This window comes from Aulonocara stuartgranti (genome assembly GCF_965226115.1).
Source record: "Aulonocara stuartgranti genome assembly, chromosome: 23".
Classification (NCBI taxonomy): Eukaryota; Metazoa; Chordata; class Actinopteri; order Cichliformes; family Cichlidae; genus Aulonocara; species Aulonocara stuartgranti.
The window spans coordinates 30,849,502-30,869,856 of NC_138958.1; the positions used below are offsets into that span (position 1 = coordinate 30,849,502).

The 20,355-nt window shown below is 45.2% G+C and overlaps 1 protein-coding gene across 1 annotated transcript in view; it reads right to left on the minus strand.

Annotated features, from left to right (window-relative positions):
- The window catches only part of LOC309701264 (uncharacterized protein), a 28,508-nt gene extending 17,019 nt beyond the window's left edge, over positions 1-11,489 (minus strand). The window contains exons 1-3 of the mRNA XM_082525357.1: positions 9,719-11,489; positions 9,418-9,667; positions 7,697-7,791 (exon numbers count right to left, since the gene is read on the minus strand). Of these exons, the coding sequence (XP_082381483.1) occupies positions 7,697-7,791; positions 9,418-9,667; positions 9,719-11,480 (2,107 nt within the window). The 5' untranslated portion in view covers positions 11,481-11,489. The remainder of the gene's footprint in view (positions 1-7,696; positions 7,792-9,417; positions 9,668-9,718) is intronic.
- Positions 11,490-20,355: the final 8,866 nt, after the last annotated feature.

The window sequence follows — 20,355 nt, forward strand, 5'->3', positions numbered from 1 at the left end:
TAACAAAGGTAGCATGGTTTGGCACGTAATTCGTCCCATCAGAGTATGCTTCCAGCTTATAATAACAACAGTAGCATGGTTTGGCACGTAATTCTTCCTGTCAGAGTATGCTTCTAGTTTATAATAACAACGGTAGCATGTTTTGGCACGTAATTCTTCCGATCAGAATTATGCTTCTTGCTCTTATTAACAAAGGTAGCATGGTTTGGCACGTAATTCTTCCCATCAGAGCATGCTTCTAGTTTATAATAACAAAGCTAGCATGTTTTGGCACTTGTTTGTAGAAGCAGTCTGCATGCCAAGGTACTTAAGTTATACAGCTGTCACCATTGAAGTGATTGGAACACCTGACTATATAAACTTTGACAATGAACTCACTCCATTATGGTTACAGTATATATTTATTGAATATATTTACAGATACATATATTTGACATTTATAGATCCAACAGAACACAGGGAGAAAGAACTGAAAAAGAAACAGTATTCATAACAAATTATGCACATTTTTTTACACAAGTACTTGACCAGGCTGCTCTCTTATTGAGCACATCCAAAATGTGCCCATCTGAGACAAAACTCGCACTGCACCTGAAGAGGGGGGGGGGTGTGTTAACCAACATTACGAATTTGATGACAAAATAATTACTACAGTGGCTTGCATAAGTATTCGGCCCCCGTGAACTTTTCCACATTTTGTCAGATTGCATTCACAAACATGAATCAATTTTATTGGAATTCCACGTGAAAGACCAATGTCTCTACCAGTCTCTAGCTGGTAGAGACATACCCTAAAACAGCAGTCCCAAACCCCCGGGCCTCGGACCGGTACCGGTCCGTGAGTCGTTTGGTACCCGGCCGCTAGAGTTGAGGCTCAGATGTGAAATGTATAGTTTTCAGGGTTTTTATTGGTTTTCAGCGTTATTTTGTTATCGTTTAATTGTTAACTCGGTTTTCCTTGGTCTTTTCACGTGTGTTATGAATAAATTTTCCTTTTTTTCGGTACTAGTTTTATTTTGTTTTATTTATCCCCGACACCTTAAAGGCCGGTCCATGAAAATATTGTCGGGCATAAACCGGTCCGTGGCGCAAAAAATGTTGGGGACCGCTGCCCTAAAAGACTGGCAGCTGTAATTGCAGATAAAGGTGGTTCTACAAAGTATTCACTCAGGGGGCTGAATAATTATGCACACACCACTTTTCAGTTATTCATTTGTAAAAATTGTTTGGAATCATGTATGATTTTTGTTCCACTTCTCATGTGTACACCACTTTGTATTGGTCTTTCATGTGGAATTACCATTAAAATTGATTTGTGTTTGTGGCTGTAATGTGACAAAATGTGGAAAAGTTCAAGGGGGCCGAATACTATTGCAAGCCACTGTATATTGCATTTGTGGTTTATTTGTTTTACCATTTCAATCATACTGAACTCAGGATCGGCTTCCAGCATGGAACAAACCACACAGTATCAGCATTACCTAGAAACACACTGGCGTTCAACCTAACAGTTTTTAAACAAAACTGAAAGTGCTATTGCAATACAAAAGCGCATGACTCAACTTATCAGCTGATCGCCCTGATGCCGGCCGGCTCGCTGGCCAGGCCCGCAGAAGTACCAGCTGAAATTTGGAGGAAAACACATCGGGGATGCAGAGGTCAAGGACAGAAAAGAAGAAAAAAGGTGACGGTGAGACAGCGGAGGCTCGAAGCGAGGAGGAGGTATAAACCGTGTCTGCCGTCTATCGTGATGGGAAATGTGCGATCGTTGGAAATTAAAATCGACGAGCTCTCAGCACTGGTACGGAGTCAGAGGGAATACCGAGACTGTAGCCTGATGTGTTTCACCGAATCATGGCTGCACCAGGACATTCCCGATGAGAATGCTTCCGTGGAAGGCTTCCACACTGTTCGGGCGGACAGGGACAGCATCGCTAGCAGTAAGCGGAAAGGAGGTGGGCTTGCTGTTTTAGTTAACAACCGGTGGTGTAACCCTGCCAACATAACAATCAAGGAAAGGATTTGTTGCCAGGACACTGAACTGTGTGCTGTTGGACTCAGGCCGTATTATTTACCCTGGGAATTCTCTCACGTCATCTTGGTGGCTGTTTATGTTCCTCCCTCTGCTAACCCCACAGCTGCATGTGACACTATCCACTCTGCCATAGCTCGGTTACAGACTCAGCACCCGAGTGCCTTTATTGTGATCTCGGGTGACTTCAACCATGTATCACTGGACAATACACTACCAACATTCAAACAATATGTGGACTGTCCCACCAGGGGAGAGAAAATTTTAGACTTACTGTATGCTAACGTCAAGGATGCATACAGCTCCTCCTCCCTCCCCCCACTTGATAGGTCAGATCATAACCTGATTCACCTCACCCCCCGCTATGTGCCAATTGTGAGGAGGGAACCTGTGACCACCAGGACTGTTAGGAGGTGGTCAGAGGAGGCAATAGCGGAACTACAGGGCTGTTTCGAGGTGACCGACTGGGAAACACTCTGTGAGCCTCACGCCGAGGACATCAATGGGCTTACTGAGTGTATCACAGACTACATAACTTTCTGCACCGACTCCATTGTTCCAGCTCAGACTGTTCATTGTTACCCAAATAACAAGCCGTGGGTGACTAAGGACATCAAAGCCCTCCTCAACAACAAGAAGAGGGCTTTCAGAGGGGGCAACAAAGAGGAGGTGAGGAAGATCCAGGTGTTACTAAAGGACAAGATCAGAGAGGCTAAGGACAATTACAGGAGGAAGCTGGAGTGGAAACTCCAGCAGAACAGCATGAGATAGGTGTGGAGGGGCATGAAGACCATCACTGGATTCAGGCCAACCAACAGCAGGGGAGCTGAGGGAGGTGAGAATAGAGCCAACGAGTTGAATCTGTTTTTCAATAGATTCAACACCACAGTGTCTGCTCCCACCCCCACTGTTATATTCTGGTCTCATTCACGACAGACTCCAGAATATCTATTTCCTACCCAACGGGGTAGTAAGTTTTATTAACAAGTCATGCGACTCAGATTGGTCCTCTGCCATGTACAATAGCAACATACAGCCTAACCATCCTTACTTGTGTGACACTCTAAAACGTCCGTCCAGCAACACAATCTATTGTGGAACAAAACATCTTGCAAACAATAATTCACATTATTACATCCCTTCTCTTTTTTTTTTTTTTTTTTTTGGAAAAAACAGAAGTCCTTTTGTTTTGATTTGTCCTTCTTCTCACTGAGGGTGAAAACAATATGAAACACTCAAAGAATACAAAAGCATTCCACTTATTCAAACATGTACATTTCTGTAAGCTGTAGTGAACCTCAATATCCACAGAATACACAACTCTTCCCCTCAAACAATAAACAATAAATCCTCATTATGCAACATAGTCTTTGTACCTAAGTGGTGGAACCACTTTGCGGCCTGACCTTGTCCTGACACCCCCTGTTACCTCGTCAGTCTTGATCTGCCGCTCACGAGTGTCTGAGGGAGCTGTCACTGACCTGGTCAGTGCCCCGGTGTCCGTTATGGCATTTTCCTGATCCACCACGCCTGCATGTCTCAGGTGCCTCCGATTCCTCCTCAGGACACTTCCAGAGTCCAACTGAACCTCATAGGACCTCGGGTCGACAGTCCCAATCACCACTCCCCTGCTCCAAGTGGAATGGCGGTCAAAAGGCTGAACTCTGACACTGTCCCCTAGCTTCAAAGAGTCCATGTCTCGTGCTGATCGGTCATAGCACAGTTTTTGGCGCTTCTGTTTCCTCTCCAACTCCCGCCGGGCTGGAATGACTTTTGGCCTTAGCAGGCTCGTCCTGGTTGGCAAAAGCGTCTGTGTCCTCCTGCTGAGCAGCCTCTGAGCTGGGCTGGTCTCCAGGCCTTGTGATGGTGTATTGCGATGGTCCAGAATCGCAAGATACGGGTCTTGCCCTGCCATTTTTGCCTTTAGCAGCAGCCTCTTTGCTGTCTTTACTGCTGATTCTGCCTTCCCGTTACTCTGAGGGTAACCTGGCGAAGATGTTTTATGCTGGAAACCCCACAGTCGACTAAATCTCAGAAACTCACCGGACGTATACTGTGGTCCATTATCTGAAACAACAATGTCCGGGATGCCCTGTCTGGCAAAGTGAGCCTTCAGCTTTCTAATCACTGTGGTGGACTTAGTGTCCGGGAGATAGTCAATTTCCCAGAAGTTTGAATAGTAGTCCACTGTGATAAGGTAGTCCTTGTTGTCAAACATAAACAGGTCCGAGCCCACCTTAGCCCATGGTCTAGTCGGGATCTCATGTGGAACCAAGGTCTCTTTCTGCTGTCTGTAGTCAACTGACCTGCAGATGTCACACTTAGTCACATAAGTCTTAATTTGTTCGTTCATGCCTGGCCAATATACACACTCTCTGGCTCTCCTTAGACAACCTTCTACACCTAGGTGTGTCGAGTGTAGTCTAGTTATGATCTCCTGTCTCATGGTAGTCGGGACAACAACACGTTCACCTCTAAACACAAGTCCATCCTGACTACTCAGTTCATCCTGGAATGAGAAGTATGGTCTGATGTCACCGTCAGTGTCTCTTTTGTCTGTCGGCCAACCTCTGTGAATTGTATCTATGAGGATCTGTAGTGCTTTGTCGTCTTGTGTAGCAGTCCTTATGCTGTTTAGTCTGTCAGGTGAGATGGGTGCATGAGTGACCATGTTAATGCTCTCTATTTCCTCCTCTATGGAGCCCTGTGGTGAGCACTCTGGAAGATATGCCCTGCTCAACGTGTCTGCTAATAACATGTCTTTGCCTGGCACATACACCACATCTATGTCATATTTCTGAATGCGCATAAGCATCCTTTGCAACCGTTTGGGTGCGCTCAACAGTGGTTTTCTTACAATGGTCTCTAAGGGTTTGTGATCACTGTGTACCACCACTTTACGACCATATGTGTACTGATGGAACTTCTCCATGCTGAAAACTACAGCCAAAAGCTCCTTTTCGATCTGGGCATAACCCTGCTCTGTACGTGTAAGTGCTCTACTCGCAAAAGCCACAGGCTTACCCGTCTGCATGAGTGCTGCACCTAACCCTTTGTCAGAAGCGTCACATTGTACTGTCAGCTCTTCCTCTGGGCAGTAGTATTTCAGGACTGGAGCCTCTGCTATAGTCTCTTTCAGTCTCTGGAATGCGTCTTCATGTCGAGTCGTCCAGTTCCACTCACTGTCTTTGTGTGTCAGTTGTCTCAGTAAGTCGCAATGGTCAGACAGATGTGGGCAAAACTTTGCTAAGTAGTTCACCATACCTAACAGTCTCTGTACTGCCTTCACGTCTGTAGGTCTGGGCATTTTTTCTATGGCCCTAACCTTCTCTGGGTCTATTTTCAGACCGTTGCATGTCAGCTGATGTCCAATGTACGTGGTCTCCTTCTGTTTAAGTTTGAACTTGTCTGCGTTCAACTTAATGTTTTTTTGCCTGCAACGAGTCAAAAACTGTCTCAGCTTCTCGTCATGGTCACGTACTGCTCCAGCATCTGTGTCCCCCTGACCCGTGATCAGCACATCATCTGCAATGATGTAGATCCCTGCCAGTCCATCCAAAGCTTGTGTGAGCTTCCTCTGGAACACTTCCGGAGCTGGGCTTATCCCCATTGGCATCCTCAGCCATCTGTAGCGTCCAAATGGAGTCGAAAATGTTGTCAGGTAGCTCGACTCCTCCTCCAGTTTCACGTGCCAGAATCCACTCTTCACATCGCAGACAGAGAACACTTTAGCCTTTGACAAATCTGGCAAAATGTCCTCAATGGTGGGCAATGGGAAGTGGCTCCGTTGTAGGGCTTTGTTTAAGGGTTTTGGATCTATGCACACTCTTAAGTCCCCACTCTGCTTTTGGACCACAACCATCCCACTGATCCAGTCTGTGCTGCATTCTACTGGTGTAATGATCCCTCTGCGCTGAAGATCTTGAAGCTCCTTTTTTAACGGCTTTATCATTGCAATAGGGACACGCCGTTTTGGTAACTGCACTGGTTTCACAGTTTCATCCACCTCGAGCCTTAACTCTCCCTCCAAACAGCCATCTCCCGTGAAGACATCGGCATACTCTGTTTTAATCTGATCCATGTTCCACTCATTGGCTGTTGGGTGCTCTGAAGTAACGATGCTGTCCAGTTTCAAGATGTTTTCATAGTGTACTTTTATGAGTTTCATCGCTTCGCTGGCTCTCTTGCCCAGCAGTGGTACTTTACAGTCTTTGTCAACCACTTGAAACTCCAACCGATACAGTTTCTGATTTCTCGGGTTACGTAGCTTAACTTTGCATTTTCCCAACGGCTTTATCTTACTTTTGTTGTACATCATCAACACTGTCTGTGTGTCCTCCAACTGTGTGTTCGGGCTTAGCATGTGGATTGGCATTACATTACAACTGGCACCACAGTCAATCTGAAAATTTACAATCTCTTTGCCCATCAGCATGCCTGCAAAGAGTTGAGTGCCTCTCTCTTTGTCAGTGTTCTTTGTAGTTGAAACATGTGCGTCTGCCTCTGTAACACAGAGAACGTCCTCATACTCATCACTCTCACATGCTGTCACGTTGTGTACATTCGTCCTTCTCTTCTGCTCTGAACGTGCCATGCATTTAACTGCAAAGTGGTTTTCTCTGCCACACTTTTTACATTTCTTCCTGTATGCTGGACATTTTTCTTTCTTTTTTTCATGTGTTCTGCCACAAAACTTACAGTCCACTGCGTCGCCGATCCGTTTCTGGCGCACAGCTCCATGCACAGCATGCACCTCCTCCACTGCAGCTCCCGAAATGGTTTTGCTGTTTTCCCGCGACAGCTCCGCGGCTCTGCAGTGCTGTATGCATGCATCCAGTGTCATGTTTTTCTCACGCAGCAGTCTCTCCCTCAGACTCGGGTTGTGAAGTCCACATACAATCCTGTCACGAATCAGTGAGTCCCTTATTACTCCAAAATTGCACGTTTTTGTCAGCAGCTTTAACTCCGTCACATAGCTGTCAATTGTCTCACTGGCGCCTTGGTTTCTCGTGAAGAACCGATAACGCTCCACAGTTTCATTAACTACAGGATTGCAATGATTGTCAAACTTCTCAATAATGTCCTTAACTGTCCACCGATCTCTCGCTGTGTCGCCCATTAGCGTGTCTAGCAGCTCCCTGCCGCTCTCACCAACGAGATAACTGAACAAGCTTACTTTTTTCTGTTCGCCGTCTGAGTCCATGGTCAGCTCCACATAGAGCATAAACTCGTCCCTCCAGGTCTTCCATGTCCGTGATAGGTTACTGGAGTCCAATACCAGCGTCGGCGGCGATTTAAGGCCCTCCATGCCTCGCGGCGGTGCTAACTCGATTAGCCGCTAGTTGCTCACCGCTCCGACAGGCGTCTCTCGGGGGTTCACTCCGGCCGTGCAGCTTGCTCCGCTGTCCGCTCCGCTGCCACCATGTTATATTCTGGTCTCATTCACGACAGACTCCAGAATATCTATTTCCTACCCAACGGGGTAGTAAGTTTTATTAACAAGTCATGCGACTCAGATTGGTCCTCTGCCATGTACAATAGCAACATACAGCCTAACCATCCTTACTTGTGTGACACTCTAAAACGTCCGTCCAGCAACACAATCTATTGTGGAACAAAACATCTTGCAAACAATAATTCACATTATTACACCCACAACCTCACCTGTAGTCAGCCTGGAATCCAGAGCCACACCACTGTGCCAGCCTCTCTCTTCACATGGCGCTGTTGCCTCCAGTGAGATTCCTGACACCCCTCCCCTGTTAACTCAAAAGACACGACGTCGTACTCTCATTCACAGCGCTTTATTCGTTCCGCCATTTTACATACGGACCACAACAACAACACTTCGCGGGCAACCGTACTCTCGCGATAAAACAGAAAATAACAAGTTAACAATCTCCCTCTTTCTTAAAAAAAATAAAATAGGAGTATAAACACACCCCAGTAAACATTTGTATACACACCCCTGTAAACATTTGTATACATATATGTATATATTTATATAAACAAAAAAAACATTTCAAAAGTGCTTAGCTTTACTTAAAGCATACTATCATTGCACACAATAAACAATGGTACATTTGAATGCAAAGACAACTTTGTAGACAAAGGATTACAGTATCCAGAGTCCTTCATCTAGCGCCTTTAGAAGGGTTAAAGGTGAAACTCCCTTTTTCGTCAGACAATCAGCAAGTTGAGATTTTGAATCTGACCAACAAACCTGTCTGATTTTCTTGGCTTGTATGAGCTCTTTAATGCTGCTCATTTCTAGCCTCAGTCTCTTCTCTGTAACCTGCTTAGTAGACTTGAGTGCATCAAACAAGGAATGATTATCAGTTACACAGATCAAAGGAAGAGCGTTTAGACCAGTGTTACCAGTTGTAAGCTCAGAAAAAAGTGTTGCCAGGAAGACAGCACTGTCTATTCCATCTGACATGGCAAGAGTTTCTCCTGCCAGTGTACTTCTGACCACGCGCCTGATTTTTTTAGACTGCCAGAAGAGAGGACAAAACTTTCCTCCTTTACCCATAAGGACGATTAATGCCCCTCCTTGAGTACCGCCATCAGGAAGGTTGCCAAATGAAGCATCACTGAAAACAACCAATGCCAGATCCTCACTGTTACCCAAGTGCTGAAACTTAAGAGTCACTTTCTCTGCCTTAAGTTTACGGATAACTTTGTTCACTTCATGAATAGACTGTACAGTTGCATCTTTGATATTAGATCCAAGGCTACATGTGTCAAACATAACATCAGGCCTTGTTTGTTTGGCAACCCACAAAATCTGTCCTATTTTTGACCTGAGTTGCTCACGTTCTGTTTCACTTAAGGGAGCCTCCCTCTGTACAGCCCGTGCTGCTTGTAGCTGAACCGGTTGTAGGTTGTCAATGTAAAGTTGTTGATGCACCTCTATTACATCATTAACTGTACAAATGTCCATACCAACATAAGAAAAGCTGTCATGTTCTTCACGGCCCACAAGGAAGGTAGATTTCAGTACAGGAATGATATGAGTTGCAAAGTGACTTGAACCAGCCCAAAGGAAATCATCAACGTGACATGCAAGCACTCCTGTAACCTCAGATTGTTCATTCTGCCAATAGAACACTGCAGGATCAACCTGTGATATTTTACCACCAGTTTTGAGCATAATGTCTTTGACCTTATTGTACCAATAAAGTGAAGCATCTGCAAGTCCATAAACACACTTTTTCAGTTTCCATAGAACATTGTTCTTGCCAGCTTCAGGTGGGGGACGAAGATAGATGTCTCTTGACAGTTGCATTCCCTGCAAGAAGGCAGATTTAATGTCCATTGAATTTACTCTCCACTTGTTTTGACATATCACAGCTAGCACCAGTCTGAGGGACTCAGACGCACACGTTGGAGAGTCTTTCTGTAGTTCTTTAGTATTTACCTCTTCAAACCCCCGTGCCACAAGTCGAGCCTTTGGGACAACACCATTAGTAGTTTCTTTGAGTGTACAGACCCATCTAGTAGACACACATTTTTGACCCAGGTCTTTCACTTCATCAAACACACCATTACTTTGCCAGCTCTCAATCTCCTGCTGCTTAGCAGAATCAAAGGAAATATCTTTTGTTATGAGTACATCTGCATCTCTGTTTTCAGCTTCAGTGCAAAGACCATCAACAAGTGACATGTCTACAGCTTTCTTTTCACCTTCACTACCATCATGCTCAAGATATTGCACATTGTACCAGTTTTTGTATTGCCCTTTTGCTTTTCCCGCTCTGCCTAGCACTCTGGCTGTGTGTTGAACACCGTTGTCTCTGTTGGTAAAAGCAATCAGCTGTCCTGATCTTAACTTTACATTTGCAGAGACATGATCAGTGGGTGTAGAGGGCTCATTTGCAGTTTGTGTGACAGACATGTTTTCTGTAGTGTGTGTGACAGACATGTTTTCTGTAGTGTTAGTTTCTCTGTCAATAGTGATGTCTTCTTCCTCACTAATACTCTGTTCCCCATCGGGTGTGTCAGTGTCATCATTTTCAACTGCGTCTTTGTTGTCATCATCAGTAGTACTGTGTGATATTTGTTTATCTCCAGTCCGTGAATCCACTTTAGTCAATCTTGACTGGTGTACTCTTACAAGAGTCCCCCCATGTCTTACAAATACAACAGTTCCATCCTGCCCAATAACTACACCTGGACCCTTCCACTCTGTACAGTCGACTCGTTTGTAGTATACTTTATCTCCTGCCTCATATTTGTCATCTGTAGGCCTAAGTTGTTTGCGTAGTGCTCTCCTGATCCTTTCTGAACACTCTGCCTCAGTAAATGCTTTTCTGGAAGCATGTAATGCTGAGATATGTTCAGCTACTCTTGCACTTACAGTTGTGCCCTCTAAGGCAGGTGGCTTATCCATCAACACAGAAGGAAGGTTGGGGTTTTGGCCAAACACAAGTTGATGTGGACTATAACCATGTACATTAAGCATACTGTTTTTGGCCATAAGGGCCCAGTCTAGCGCAGTGTGCCAGTCACATCCTCGTTCCTTTTTTACCTTCAGGAGGATTTCTGTAAGTGTCATGTTATGTCTCTCCAGTAGTCCGTTGCTCCAGGGACTATACCCCGCCGTTGTTTTTACCTCAATGTTGAAGTTTTCAGCCATGTCCCGAATGTCTGTGTTGTTGAACTCTCCGCCGTTGTCTGTGTAGAGCCGTCTGGGGGCACCGTGAATGCTTATCCAGGTGTGAATGAAGGAGTTGACGATCTCTGCAGCTTTCTTTGTCTTTACGATGCTGCCAGCACTGAAGCGTGTGAAGTGGTCGATGATGTGAAGGTACCACACATTGGGCTCCAGCTCATGTAGATCCATCGCTACTGTCTCATTATACTCAGAAGCCAGGGGTAGACCAACAGCAGGTCTCGGCTTGGTTTTGCAATATTTCTGACAAATGTCACAGTCACGAACTATCTCTTGTAGAATAACTGCACATTGTTTATCTGTATTGCCAGAGCTTTGGATGAGCCTCAATATCCTCTCTGCAGATGCATGACCAAACTGCTTATGAAGTTTCACAAGGACTTTCTGTTTCTCTTTTGTAGACATTTCAGCAGTTACCATGAGAACTTCATTTTCATTGCAGCTTTCTGTAGTATTTTCATCTCTAATGTCCACACAATAGTGTCCCGAACTAGTGAGCTCTAGGGGAACAGGCTGCTTGAACATGACAACACTGTCATTCTCCATGTCTAGAACAGTCCCTGCTTTCTTGAGAGACGTTTTGCTCAGTAGTAGTGGAATGTCAACAGGAACTACTTCACTTTCAATGTCACATTTTGTTTGTCCAATTTTTGCTGGAAGTTTCACTTTTCTGCTGGAATACACTACAATACCATCCCCAAAGCGAAATGGTCTGGAGCTGGGGGTTTCTGATTGCAACAGCTTGTTTACTTGGCCTTGGCTGAGGTCACGCATGTAACTATCTAGCCACTTTTGACCACAAACTGTACGTGTACATGCAGTATCAATAATGGCTGACCCCAGTGCCTCAGTCAGGAAGATTTCAGAGTCTGTCATTGAGGCTTTAGTGTACAAGGTAATGTTACACTCCTCCACTTTCCCATCTTCAGTTAGCTTTACTTGGTCACCATTACGATGAGGACAGTCTTTCGCCCAGTGGTAAGTGCTCTGACAAATAGCACATCTTGTTCGCTTGCCAAACTTGTCAAGAGGGTTGGTACCTTATAGTGGTTGTCGCTGTCCACTCCGCGACGAAGTACCGTTGTTTCGTTTGTATTTGGGACCTTTTTGTTCCGTAAGGAAAACTGCTTCTTGGTTCAGTTGAATTCCGCTGAAAACTCCGGTTACTTTCCCTCCGAAAATCCGTTTCAGTGCAGACTTCATAGACGCAAACGTTAAGTCCGTGCACGCTGTCAGTGCAAGCTGTCGACTTTTCTCATCAAGACAAGCTGTATCTAGAAGCTTAAATGCTAGCACAGCGTCAGGCAGCGTCATGTTGTACTTTTTCATCCGGTTATAACGCTGTTCAAAGTCTATAATGTAGTCTGCCATGGACACGCTGTGGTTCTTTGCAATGGAGTCAAAACACGAGTAGGCTTCATAAGCGCGGTCTTTCTCTTCTCTCTGAAACACCGCGTCAAGTTTTGCAAGTAGTATTTCCATACCGTCATCTTTGTCTAAATCTTCCGCGGGTATCTCCATGGCCGTTTCTCTGGCTCTTCCCTCGAGGCCCAGCGCCACCGCGAGTGCCTGTTTCTTTTTATCCAGCTCCGTAACCCGTCTCCAGATATTGACTTCATTCTTCCAGCATTCGTATGGCCTGGCTTCATCAAGCTTTGGTGGTACTTTGTAATTGGAAACCATCCTCTGCTACCAATGTTAACTCAAAAGACACGACGTCGTACTCTCATTCACAGCGCCTTTATTCGTTCCGCCATTTTACATACGGACCACAACAACAACACTTCGCGGGCAACCGTACTCTCGCGATAAAACAGAAAATAACAAGTTAACATCCCCCACCCATCACCTTCACTCAATACCAGGTTGAGATGCAAATGAGGAGACTTCACTCAGGCAAGTCTGCTGGACCAGATGGAGTGAGTCCCCTTGTCCTCAAGACCTGTGCCCCCCAGCTGTGTGGAGTCTTTCATAAACTGTTTATGCTGAGTCTGAGTCTGCAGAGGGTCCCAGTGATGTGGAAGACATCATGCCTCGTCCCTGTACCAAAGACGCCACGTCCCAGTGGCCCCCAGGATTACAGGCCCGTGGCACTGACCTCTCACATCATGAAGACCCTGGAAAGGCTCATCCTGGACCAGCTGCGACCCATAGTAAGACCACATCTGGATCCCCTTCAGTTCGCTTATCAGCCTCGTCTCGGAACTGAGGACGCCATCATCTACCTGCTCAATCGTGTCTACACCCATCTGGACCAGCCGGCGAGCACTGTGAGGGTCATGTTTTTTGACTTTTCCAGTGCTTTCAACACCATCAGGCCGACCCTCCTGGGTGATAAGTTAGCAGCGATGCAGGTGGATGCTTCTCTGGTGTCCTGGATTGTTGATTACCTGACAGGAAGACCACAATATGTACGTCTCCCACAGTGTGTGTCTGACAAGGTGATCAGCAACACAGGGGCACCACAGGGGACTGTCCTCTCCCCCTTCCTCTTCACCCTCTACACCACAGACTTCAGCCACTGCACAGAGACCTGCCATCTTCAGAAGTTTTCTGATGACTCTGCGGTGGTTGGATGCATCAGCAGGGATGATGAGACAGAGTACCGGGCTGTGGTCGACTCCTTTGTCACGTGGTGTGAGCAGAATCATCTGCAGCTCAACGTGGCAAAGACCAAGGAACTGATCGTGGACTTCAGGAAGACCAGGAAACACTTGACCCCTGTTTCAATTCAGGGGGTCAGTGTTGACATTGTGGAGGACTATAAATACCTTGGAGTACACATTGACAATAAAATGGACTGGGCTAAAAACACCACAGCACTTTACAGGAAGGGCCAGAGTCGTCTCTATTTTTTGAGGCGACTGAGGTCCTTCAACATCTGCCAGAAAATGCTGAGGATTTTCTATGAGTCTGTTGTGGCCAGTGCGATCCTCTATGCTGTTGCATGCTGGGGGAGCAGGCTGAGGGTCGCAGATGCCAACAGACTTAATAAACTAATCCGTAAGGCCAGCAATGTTGTGGGGATGGAGCTGGACTCCCTCAAGGTGGTGTCGGAGAGGCGGATGCTGTCCAAGATAAAGACAATGTTGGATAACACCTCCCACCCACTCCATGACATGCTGGTCAGTCACAGGAGCACGTTCAGTGAGAGACTGAGATTACCAAAAAGCACCACTGAACGACACAGGAAATCATTCCTGCCTGTGGCCATCTCCCTGTACAACGCATCCACTTAACACACTGTTTGCTGCTACAACTACACGTTTCTTTTCCAACTATTTATTTATGAGTGACTTATGTATGTATGTATGTAGGGCTGGGCCATATTATACCGTTCACGGTAATACCGGTATAATGTTAGGCAACGATAGGAAAATGAAATATCGCGATAGAATGGGAGTAAAACGCGCATGCGCAGTGCCTTTGTTTTCATACGCACATGGCCGATTATTGAGTGAAACAGATGAACCAGAATTGGTTTGTAAAAATGGTGCAACTTCCGTGATGTGGAACTGGTTTGGTGTTTGTCCGTCAGATACACAACAAAGCACATTTTTTTGCAGAACATGCAAGTGGCCGTTCTAAGATGCTCTTAAATCTGGGAGTAATCTGGGTCCTAAACTCCGTATGCTTCAGGTCAAACAACACTGCAGCATCACTTAGAGTTAAAAACTGTCTAAATTCTTTCATCTTTAATAAAACGATCAGTATTGCTGCTTTACCAGGTGTAACTATAAAGTTTAACTTCCAGGCATCCATGAAAACAAAAGTTATTACATTTAACGGAGTTAGAAGTTAGCAGGAAGCTAGCGGAAGTTAGCTCGCTAGTTTCGCTAGTTACCTAAGCATGATATTGCATGTTCTGACTGAGAGATTTCTGAAAAAAATCAAACGTACAGCTCTGCTATCACTTCCAACATAAATGAAGACGGGAAACTAAACAGCAGTGACGTTTGTAGGGTTACTGAAGTTTGGCTAGCTGGTATATAATGATGTGCTACGTGATCGCTAGCGACACAGCTATGTTAGCATAACATAAACAGTGAAGCTGGAGGACGAACACTAACACTTTTCCACTTATAAAAGTTAACGTGAAGGTTCTTCATGGTTAGAGACAAATGCAATCGCATGGCAGGATGCTGTAAACGGACCAAACTTCAGTCAGGAGAACAACTGAGATAATCCATCCACAATACGAGGTTAGTCATTAATATACTGCAACAACATGGGAATAGAGCAGCTACCAGAGAATTCAACATTAATGAATCAATGGTACAGAAGTGGAGGAAGCAAGAAGAATGAGTTTAATAAAGTTTGATTTATCTGACTGCTTTGTTTCGCTTAAGGTGCCTTATAATCCCGTGCACCTTATGGTCCGAAAAATGCGTACTGCACACTGCAGTTTAATGTTGCAAAGCACCTCTTTTTAACTTCAGTGGATATTATACCTGGTTATGCTCAGGATATGTCAGCCCATTTCTACTGGAAATGCCTTTTGGTTAAACTTTCAGCAAGGAATTTGCATTTGCACTGTTACATTTTTATAAAGCTTTAATGTACATAAAAACCAGCTTCTTGTTTAAGTGAAAATAAATGGAAGGTTGTCTTTTTGCGCTAGTAATGTTGTGGAGTTGTATTTTGTCTCGCATCAATTATATCGTCGGTTATATCGTTATCGCAAATTTTCAAATATATATCGTGATAAATATTTTTGGCCATATCGCCCTGCTCTATATGTATGTATATATATGTATATATTGTACTATTCTTAGTTAGTGTATTGTCTGTCTTGTCTTAATGTTGGTTTAAAATAGAGCACTGTAACAAAAAATAATTTCCCCCAGGGATCAATAAAGTATTCTGATTCTGATTCTGATACCTCTTAGATATAGCGATACAAGATGGATAATGCACTTTTTAAAACTTCTGGAACCAGTTCCTTCATCTATTCGAGAGCGGAGCTGCTGGCACTAAGAACAAAGGGACAGACCGGCATGCGACACAACATCCCGGCCGAGCTAAAGAGGAGCTACAGAGGCTGCAAAGCTGGAACGAGGAGAGCGGATCACCGGAGGCGATTCAAACCATCAATCCCGACAGTGATCATGGGCAACGTGAACTCGTTACAGAATAAGATTGATGAACTGTGCGCTCTGAACAACCACAGACTATACTGTGAGTGCAGCTTGTTTACCTTCACGGAGACGTGGCTAACCGAGCTAACGCCGCAGGCTAACGTAGACCTATGCGGTTTCACATCCGTGAGAGCCGATAGGGACACGCAGGCCAGCGGAAAAAGCAGAGGTGGGGGACTCATTGTCTACGTTAACAACAGATACTGTAACCCTGGACACGTCTCCGTTAAAGTTTCGGTATGCCGTCTGGACCTGGAGCTGCTAGCTGTTAGCTTGCGGCCATATTATCTACCTCGGGAGTTCAGTCATGTGATCTGTGTGTGTGTCTACATCCCTCCGAGGGCCGACGCAACAGCTGCCTGTGAGAAAATACACACAATCACAGCAAGACTTCAGACACAAAACCCAGAGGCTTTCATTATTATATCTGGAGACTTTTCACTTTTCACCAGTTTGTGAATTGTCCCACAAGGAGCAACAGGACAATTGACCTACTGTATGCTAATGTGAGAGATGCATACAGAGCCACCCCCCTCCCCCCACTAGGGAAGTCAGACCACAACCTGGTTTACCTACAGCCACAATACACACCCCTCGTCCAAAGGCAGCCGGTCACAACGCGCTCCATCCGGAGGTGGACCCCAGAAAAGGAGGATGCTCTGAGGGACTGTTATGACACCACAGACTGGGATGTGCTCCTGAGCCCACATGGTGAGGACATAGAGGGGGCGACACACTGTCTTACAGACTACCTCAACTTTTGTGTGGACACGGTCGCCCCTGCTAAGACGGTACGGTGTTATCCTAATAACAAACCGTGGGTAACACAGGAAGTCAAAGCTGTCCTCAACATGAAGAAGAAGGCTTTCAGGAGCAAAGTGAAGGAGGAGATGAAAGCAGCACAGCGGGAGGTGAAACGCTGCCTGAGGGAAGCAAAGGACACCTACAGGAGGAAGGTGGAACAGAAGTTGGAGAGGAACAATATGAGGGAGGTCTGGAATGGTGTGAAAACCATCACAGGCCACAACACCAAGAAAAGCACAGTGGGGGGGGGACTGTGGAGAAGGCAAACGAACTCAACAACTTCTTCAACAGGTTTGACCAGCCCACAACCCCCCCACCCTCACCCTCACCTTCACTACAGAGTCCAATCCCCACTCTCCTACCTCCCTCGCTTCCCCCCCTTCCTGACACCATGATACCCCCCTCCTCCAATCCCTCTCTCAGCAGCAAGACATCTCCCCCCCTCCCCTCCTCCCAAACATCTCCCAGTGTCACAGTGGATCAGGTCAGGAGACAACTGAGGAAGCTTCGCCCCAGAAAGGCAGCAGGCCCAGACAAGGTGTGTCCTAGGATGCTAAAGGCGTGTGCTGCTGAACTTGGGGAGCCACTACAACGAGTCTTCAACCTCAGTCTGCGACTGGGGAGAGTGCCCGCCCTATGGAAGACATCCTGCATCGTCCCGGTCCCCAAAAAGAACCGGCCCAATGAGCTGAATGACTTCCGACCGGTGGCACTGACGTCACATCTTATGAAGACTCTAGAGCGGCTCTTCCTCAACCTCCTCCGACCACAGGTACAACATGCCCAGGACCCACTACAGTTTGCATACAAGGCGGGTGTCGGAGTGGAGGATGCCATCCTGTACCTCCTACACAGAGCCCACTCACACCTGGATGGGGGAAAAGGCACGGTCAGGATCCTGTTTCTTGACTTTTCCAGTGCCTTTAATACCATCCGGCCCTGTATGCTTCAGGAAAAACTGAACAGGATGGAGGTGGACCCCTGCCTGGTCGCTTGGATCTCCGACTACCTCACCGACAGACCACAGTACGTCAGGCTGAAGGACATCACGTCTGACACAGTGGTCAGCAGCACAGGAGCACCACAGGGAACAGTGCTGTCCCCTCTTCTCTTCACCCTGTACACCTCTGACTTCTGCTACAACTCTGAATTATGCCACATTCAGAAGTTTGCAGACGACACAGCCATCATGGGGTGTATCTGGGATGATCAGGAAGAGGAGTACAGAAGTCTGGTGAGGAACTTTGTCGCATGGAGTCACACAAACCACCTGCAACTCAACACCTCAAAGACTAAGGAACTGGTTGTGGACTTCGGGAGGTCTAGAGCAGGTCCACTGCCGGTTCAGATAGAGGGGGAGGAGGTGGAGGTGGTCAACAAGTACAAGTACCTCGGGCTGTGGGTGGACAATAAACTGGACTGGTCATGCAACACAGAGCACCTGTATAAAAAAAGCACAAAGCCGACTGTACTTCCTCAGGAGGCTGAGGTCTTTTAACATCTGCAGGAAGCTCCTGAGGATGTTTTACCAGTCAGTGGTTGCTGGAGTACTTTTCTATGCTGTGGTGTGCTGGGGGAGCAGCACAGCAAAGAAGGACTCATCCAGGCTGGAGAAACTGATCAGGAGGGCTAGCTCTGTGGTCGGCATGAAGCTGGACACTCTGGTGACAGTGGCAGAGAAAAGGACATTAAAGAAACTGATGGACATTATGGACAATGCCAGGCATCCTCTGCACACGGCCATTAACAACCAGAAGAGTCTGTTCAGTGACAGGTTGCTTCTCCAAAAGACAAGAACTAACAGACTTAAAAACTCCTTTGTCCCACACGCCATCAAACTGTTTAACTCCTCTCTGGAGGGGAGAGGGAGGGGAAACAGGAGGACAAAGGAGAGGGGAACAACTAAGCTGTAGTGCCTCTTCACCTCACTGTGCAATACCTTTTGTGCAATACTTTTGTAAATAGTCAACAGTGCAATAGACAATACTTGAAATGTGCAATTCACTTCTATTTTTATTTTTTATTCCTATTTATCCCCTTCGTATATTTTATTTATATTGTCTCTGTATTATATATATATATATATATATATATATATATATATATATATATATATATATATATATATATGTATGTGTGTGTGTGTATATAATATTCTGTAACTCTAACTTCTGTCGGTGCTGTGCTTTTTTGGAAAACGAATTTCCCAGAGGAACCCACCCGAGGGATTAATAAAGTTCTCTTATCTTATCTTAAGTTATACAAAAATGCTTTCTTTCGCCAAGACAGTGCGTTTCTCACTGTTACATGCTTTTTAATGGGGAACTCGCCCGAAACAAAGCATAGGTTTTCATTATGTGAATAATTTTAAAATCTTAGCTCAAACGGCTGCAAATCCCGTTTTCCCAGCACATTGAGTTCGATGAGCTAAAGCCATAAACATGTGTATCAGAGTCTTCTATCAAAAGTTACAGCTATTTAAATGAAGTTGTACAAAAACGCTTTCTTTCGCCAAGACAGTGCGTTTCTCACTGTTACATGCATTTGAATGGGAAACTCGCCCGAGACAAAGTATAGGTTTTCATTATGTGAATAATTTTAAAATCTTAGCTCAAACGGCTGCAAAACCTGTTTGCCCAGCACGGGATATTGAGTTCTATAAGATAAAGCCATAAACATGTTTGTCTGAGTCTTCTATCAAAAGTTACAGCGATTTATATGAAGCTGTTCAAAAACGCTTTATTTCGCCAAGACAATGCGTTTCTCACTGTTACATGCATTTGAATGGGAAACTCGCCCGAGACAAAGTATAGGTTTTCATTATGTGAATAATTTTAAAATCTTAGCTCAAACGGCTGCAAAACCTGTTTGCCCAGCACGGGGATATTGAGTTCTATAAGATAAAGCCATAAACATGTTTGTCTGAGTCTTCTATCAAAAGTTACAGCGATTTATATGAAGTTGTACGAAAACGCTTTCTTTCGCCAAGACAGTGTGTTTCTCACTGTTACATGCATTTGAATGGGAAACTCGCCCGAGACAAAGTATAGGTTTTCATTATGTGAATAATTTTAAAATCTTAGCTCAATCGGCTGCAAAACCTGTTTGCCCAGCACGGGGATATTGAGTTCTATAAGATAAAGCCATAAACATGTTTGTCTGAGTCTTCTATCAAAAGTTACAGCGATTTATATGAAGCTGTTCAAAAACGCTTTATTTCGCCAAGACAATGCGTTTCTCACTGTTACATGCATTTGAATGGGAAACTCGCCCGAGACAAAGTATAGGTTTTCATTATGCGAATAATTTTAAAATCTTAGCTCAATCGGCTGCAAAACCTGTTTGCCCAGCACGGGGATATTGAGTTCTATAAGATAAAGCCATAAACATGTTTGTCTGAGTCTTCTATCAAAAGTTACAGCGATTTATATGAAGCTGTTCAAAAACGCTTTATTTCGCAAAGACAGTGTGTTTCTCACTGTTACATGCATTTGAATGGGAAACTCGCCCGAGACAAAGAATAGGTTTTCATTATGTGAATAATTTTAAAATCTTAGCTCAATCGGCTGCAAAACCTGTTTGCCCAGCACGGGGATATTGAGTTCTATAAGATAAAGCCATAAACATGTTTGTCTGAGTCTTCTATCAAAAGTTACAGCGATTTATATGAAGTTGTACGAAAACGCTTTCTTTCGCCAAGACAGTGT